Below are 6,843 nucleotides of genomic sequence, written 5' to 3'. Positions count from 1 at the left end.
TTCTGCAACGGCTTCCACCATTTCAGTTCTGACTGCACACTTATAACAAATCTGAGAGACTGTGCAGGGAAACTGCATGAGACTAACCATTATTTTCTGTGCCTAGGCCAAAATCACACTGCTCATAACTGCCCCTGACAAGGAAAACTAACCATGTCAACGATGTAGCAGCAATCATCATATCTCGATATATGAGACAAACCCAACACAGAGCAGACCCATATGATGATCGCAGCTAACAGACAGATACAACATGCAACCCAACTCACAACATCCGCTCCAGTTTTTGTTCCCTCAACCATTAGTACATCTCAAGCCACAGTGAGTAAAATTGATGTACAGTACATTCAAACTTTACATATCTACAGACAGCTTGAGTTTGGATTCATGGAGCGAAAGGTACTGCCAGACAAGTTAGATGTGTCTTAGATCTGTGAAGCCAAAGGAGTTTTGTTGGCATCCCTCTCATTGACTCATTAGAACTGGACATGATTGGATATGAACCATTGGCAATTCAAGCCTTTGAATCAGATGCCAGCACCTACACATCATATGTCGAGTATGACTCACTCTATCCAGCTGTGTCAGCAGATTTACTATATCCTTAATAGTGGCATAATTCTCAAATATGTATCTCCCTCATTTGATGGTATCACAGTTTGCATATCCAGTCAAAGAGATACTACCACTAGAATTTGCAGATCCACAACAGGAGTCATGTGATCTACCCATTGAAATACTAATTGGATCCTACTTTTATTGGCGATTTGTCAAAACTGAAAGCCTCATCTGCATAAATGACATTCTGATGTTAGTCCCCTCACATTTTGGCTGGATTTTGAACAGCAACCGGACTAATATCTCAATTCACCCAGTCCATGTTAATAGCATTACAACCCCTTTGGACCCAATACTATGATCAATGTGGGATCTGGACACTCTTGGCATCCAAGAGTCAGAAGAGAAGTCATTGACCAACCACGATGCACATCTGCTCGATAGCTTCTGTCACTCCTGGATCAAGGGAGGAAGGGCAGAGGTTTGTCTGCTCTGGAAACAGAACATCCTCCTCAAGGATACAAACCGCACAACTGCTCTGTGACATTTTGAGGCCCTACATTGCAAATTCAGCAATATGTACACCTGCCACATTCTCAACTACTCCAACAGTTATGTGGAATGGATTGATGAACAAGCAAAATTACAACAGATCTACTACCTGCCACACCACACAGCAATCTGAACCAAACACAATACTGCCAAATGGTGTATCGTATTCGATGTGTTTTCTCATGCAAAAGAGCATCCTGCTCTCAACGATGCCTTGGAAGTGGGTTCCAACCTGATGCTGGACATCATAGTAACACTACTCCGCTTTCGTCTTCACAAAAGGGCATTAGTGGCAAAAGGACATTATCTCCAGCTAATCTTGCACCCTGATGACCAAGATGTCACCTGCTTCTTCTGGTTTAAGGTGGTTGCAGATGAAAGGGGACAGCTACACACTATGAAGGAATTGGCTGTCTACCGATTCCAAAGGCTGCCTTTCAGACTAGCATCCAGTCCATTTCTCCTGTTGGCCACCTTCTTGGAACTCATAGCCAGCTCCACAATCAGCCATCCCTCAGATGCCCAAATACTGGACAAAGGTCTATATATGGACAACTTCTCAGCAGGAGACCATACTGACCCCACTGTTATACAAATATATCAGGACATTAGAGATATGATGGGTCAGATCCACCTTCCCATGACGAAATTGGCTACCAATTATGTATTGCTGAAGGAGCTGTGGGAAGACAGGAACATAGCATACGCTCAGAAAACACAAGTACTCGAAGTAGACTGGGACACCTTAAAGGATGAACTTCTCATAGACTACAATGATGTTGTTTCAGATGCTGTGGAACACCCCAGTATGAAACGCCTGCTACTTGCCGCATCATCTCGCTTGTATGACGCTCTTGGATTATTTGCATCTATCTCCATTACAGGAAAAATCATTTTCCAACACACTTGGCTCCACGGACTCCAATGGGATGAAGTCTTGCCAGCAGATATCTCAACTCATTGGAAACAATGGTTAGAAGACCTACAACACTTGTCATTTGTGTCCATACCAAGATGGATCAAAACAACACGTCTAGACCTACATTTAACAAAAATTCATGTCAGCAACAAGTCAACAAACAACAGGCTTCAACAAGTCTTCTGTGATGCTAGCAAACGTACCTATGGTGTCATTATTTACATTCGTACCAATCTTTCATTAGGCACCTCTACATGTCTTCTCTGCAGCAAAGCTCATCTAGCCCCATCAAAAGGGTTACCTTATCTTGTCTAGAACACTTGCAGCCTTAGTGGGTTGTCACCTACAAAAATACGTTACTACTGAAACCAATCTTCAAAGGTCGAAGGTCCAAAGAAGGTTCAAAGATCCAAAGAAGGAGCAGTCATTTGGATGCCAAGGTGACCTTAGGTTGGATCCGTGGACACCCTAATTGATGGAAGACCTTTGTGCAGAATTAAGTGATGGAAATCCAAAGCATCACTAACCCAAATCAATGGCGTCATTGTCCCGGCACAGACAACCCAGCTGATCACCTGTCCTGAGGCCTGACAGCAAAACATCTCTGCAGTTGCACATCCTGGTGGCAGGGTCCCCAATGGTTATCACAAACAGAAGAATATTGGCCAGCCAATGACCACGCTACACCATCAGATTGTGTTCCAGAAGAATGCAAACATGTGGTCACCCTGCACATTACAGCCCATATTGAGTTGCTAGATGCAACTCACTTCAGTAGCTACACATGCCTCCTTCAAGTAACAGCCTGGATCCTCTGCTTCATTACACTTTGTAAAACCCATCCCCAGAATAATCACTGGGCAAGAGAGCTCTCAGCATACAAAGTGAACTCAGTGAGAGATCACTGGATCAGATCAGTCCAGAAAATATATTTTGCTAACGAGTTAATAGCACTTAACTCCAGTACACTTATATCAGAAAAATTACCCATTTACCGCTTCCACCCGTTCCTATCCAATGGAATCCTAAGAGTAGGAGGCTGTCTGCAATTTGCAGATGTCCGCACTTCCACACTTCATCCAATTCTACTAGATCGCCGACACACATTCACCCATCTCCTCATCATGGACTGCCATCTATGTCTTGGGCACCTGGGCACTAGTGTGGTTCTCACCAACCTGAGAGAAGACTTCTGGATCCTGTGAGCCTGCCAAGTCATTAAGACTGTACTACATAGATGTCCACCGTGCCAATGCCTAAGGAGTCTGAACAGCCTTATCGAGAAACTGATGACCCCCTCCCTCCTGACTGTGTATTACCCTCTCTGCCTTTTTCAGTCACAGGAATAGACTTTGCTAGCCTGCTGTATATTCAAAAAGGTCAGTCGATAGAGAAATCGTACATTACACTGTTCACCGGTGCCACAACGCAAGCTGTACATCTTGAGCTGTCCTCGAGCATGTCAATGGACAGTTTCCTTCTTTGTCTACAGTGCTTTGTAGGATGACGAGGCCTCCTTTGCAAGATTTACTCAGACAATGCCAAATCCTTCCAGAAAGCCAACAAAAACTACAGGATCTATGGCAAACACTCTCTGATAAGCAGATTGCCCACTACTCTGCCCACCATGGCATCACTTGAGTCTTTAATGTGAAGAAGGTGGCTTAGTGGGGAGCAATGCAAGAGATGCCTCTGCAAGATACTGGGAAAAAGCCTAGTAAATGCAGAACGGATGTCTACCATACTCATTGGGGTAGAAGCTGCCCTTAACAGCAGGCCTCTGATACACAATTATGATATGGATGAGCCAGTGGCTCTCACACCCTCTCACTTCTTGGTAGGAAAAAGAATTACTGACCTTCCAGAGCCTAACAACCATTCCCCACCTTATGACCTTGTGAAACAGTGGCGTCACTAATAGTCGATCACCGAGAGCTTCTGGAGACAATGGCAGAAAGAATATCTGCTTGACTTCCAAAGCTTTCATCATGTTTGCAGGGTTAGGATGAAACTGTCTCTACCCCGCGAAGGAGCTCTTGTTCTTCTTAGAGGACTTGCTGCCTAGACAGATGTGGAGGACAACCATAATTGAAGAGCTGATTGCTGGCCATGATGGTTGCATTCAGACATGATGTCTGAGGCTCCCTGATCAGAAGCGCATCAGTTGCCCCATTCAATTGGTTCTCCCACTAGAAGCAGAGGACCAAGGTAAGGAGGATATGAGGGATGTGATGACGAGGGCACCCCTTAACATTGAGAAGGAAAGTTAGTAGTCAGTCACGCGACAAGAGAGTAGTTGGACCATTGTCCCGCTGTTAACTGTGTAACCGATCCCAAATGGATAATAAATGTATTGTTCAGAGCCTCACCCCTTTGTCTGTGTTATTGTGCACAATCACAACAAGCTCCTCTACTGGGTCCTTATCATTTCTGATCAATGCAAAGATTCCTCCTATAAGTGATCCTGATGTTAGCAACTTTAGTAATTTTCTTATGAATATTAAACATAAGGCTGTTATAAACATAAACATGTTATGTACAGTCATGAATAAATGGAAATCACCTTCCAAACATATGGAAAGAATGCTCAACTCTTACATCAACAGCAAGCTTGACAACCATCTTTGCTCTGTGTCTGGTATGAAAAAGGTAATCAATAAACTAAAGTGCTTTGACATCTTGGAAGAAGCAGTTATTACAGTTTGTGGTTTTGAGTCTATTTTTCCATCAATATGCTTACAACTATGTTTTTGTTTTTTTAAACTAAGGGACTTCCTCTTATTTAATGTAGAAGACTCCTTAAAACATATTGATTAACTTAGAAGAATGAAAACTAGCTACTAAAGTTTACTGAAAGGAGACATACTGTTGTCTCTACATACCAAACCGGTCCCATGATCCTTTCTCATACAAAATTTCCAGCTTTTGTTCTCTTGTTGAGAGGACCTTTACACACTGTTCTATGCCATGCCACATGACAGGAAAGAGAAGCTAAGATTGATCACAGCCCTAGCAGTATGACATGGTTGCTCCACAACGCTCATTAAGAAACTGGTACATCAACATATATTTCGCAAACAACAATCTTATCAACAGGAAGACTTGTTTATTGTTGCATACAATAAGACATTGTTTAACATTCATAAGGAAATTACTAAAGTGGCTAACATCAGAATCACTTATAGGAGGAATCTAATCTTTGCATTGATCAGAAAATGATAAGGACCCAGTAGAGGAGCACTTCTCATCGGGTGTTTATGCTATTCCTTTGTATGATACTTGTGTAGACTAGTCATTGGTATACATTGGATTCATGGCTAGGTTCCTTGGGATCAGACTAAAGGAATATGTACTATACATGATGTTAGTAAGAAGTTCTCCAATATGGCTTTGGCAGCAAATTTTTTTGGATGGTGACGTGAGGGTGGATTTTCAAGGTGTATGTGGGGGNTATAAAAACTTTATTTCTTAACTTTTCTACAAAATTTTTTCAGCCACCTTCAAAGTACTCTCCATTAGATACAATGCACTTGTCAAGTCTTTTCCCCACTGTCTGAAGCATCTCTGGATCTCTTCAAACTTGATATTGTCCAGTGCCCTTAGAGAAGCTGTTTTTACCACCTCCACATCATCAAAATGCTTCCCTTTTAGAATTTTCTTCATTCTCGAAAACAGAAAAAGTCACACAGGGCTAGGTCTGGTGAATACAAAGGGTGGGGAACGACAGGCCATCCCCGAAAGGCCAAACAGTGGGTCACTCATAAGGCTGTGTGTGCGGGAGGGTGTTGTCTTGATGAAGGAACCAGTCACCTGATTGCCAAAGTTCCAGACGTTTCCTTTGCAGACATCTTTAAACTTTAAACTCTTGCAGACATCTTTAAACTTTTTTGGCAGATTTTTTCAACTTTTTCATCATTTTGAGATGTTGAAGGACACCCAGAACTTCGCAGGCGGAACAAAATAACAGTAAGAGAAACACAACACTATTCTCAAACGTAAACCTACAAACTGATACCATCTGCACAGCTGTTTTGTGAAGGTCTCTACTAACCCCATCTAACGGGAGAACTCTCTACTACGTCTATGAATGGCAGCGTGCTCTCAGTTTGGTTTTTTTTTTTTTTTTGGGGTTCCCCCTCATATATCTACTACATTGGACTTCAGATCCCGTTTATTTGAGATATTTAGAGATTTTGTTAGGAACCAGAAGACAGTCAATTTTAGAGAGATGTAAATGTCTCTATAGCATGGAGAGCATGCTACAAACTTTCCTAGGATTTCTGTTCTATGTAGATACTATTATACTCCTTGCCTTCAGGCAATTTAAGTTAAAGTTGTAATATTTATATTTTTAAAGTTAAAAAATGCAATTTTTAATTTCCTGTTTGTTAAATTTCTGTGTGTTAGGTTAGTACACTGTACCAATGTGCATGTGCAAGATTCAAACCACTTTAAATCTTTATATTTAAATGTGTTCGATTTCTTAATGTTATTCTGTTCAGTATTCAGTAAGATATACCTGATGATGATTGTTAGAAATTGACAAAAAACATTTGTATCATTAAATTAAATAATTTTAATCCTTTTCCTGATTTTTGGTATATTTGTGTGTGTTTTTCATTACATACAACCCATTTTTGAAGAAGTAAATATGAGAAAATAATGCTGTTTATTGAAAGAAATGGTATAAATATAACATTTCATTAAATTTTCAAGAAATTAATTTATTTTAATATATCCTACTTTAAATTAAAGATTTCAAAGCACAAGAACAATTAGATTCCTCTTATTTAATGTAGAAGACTCCTTAAAAC

At 41.0% G+C, this 6,843-nt stretch overlaps 1 protein-coding gene and 2 pseudogenes across 1 annotated transcript; all 3 read left to right on the top strand.

Moving 5' to 3' along the window:
- The first annotated feature begins 603 nt into the window (after positions 1–603).
- Positions 604–2,366, top strand: LOC111616705. Its single transcript, XM_023358080.1, has one exon. The coding sequence runs from the start codon at positions 1,346–1,348 to the stop codon at positions 2,342–2,344; it is 999 nt and encodes a 332-aa protein (XP_023213848.1). The 5' UTR covers positions 604–1,345; the 3' UTR covers positions 2,345–2,366.
- A 52-nt stretch (positions 2,367–2,418) lies between these two features.
- On the top strand, positions 2,419–3,234 carry LOC111616707 (annotated as a pseudogene).
- Positions 3,235–3,248: 14 nt separating this feature from the next.
- On the top strand, positions 3,249–5,345 carry LOC111616706 (annotated as a pseudogene).
- The last annotated feature ends 1,498 nt before the right edge of the window (positions 5,346–6,843 follow it).

The sequence above is a fragment of the Centruroides sculpturatus genome, unplaced genomic scaffold (genome assembly GCF_000671375.1).
Source record: "Centruroides sculpturatus isolate CEXI.00-Female unplaced genomic scaffold, Cexi_2.0 scaffold3843, whole genome shotgun sequence".
Taxonomy (NCBI): Eukaryota; Metazoa; Arthropoda; class Arachnida; order Scorpiones; family Buthidae; genus Centruroides; species Centruroides sculpturatus.
This window is presented reverse-complemented; position numbering and strand designations above follow the sequence as displayed.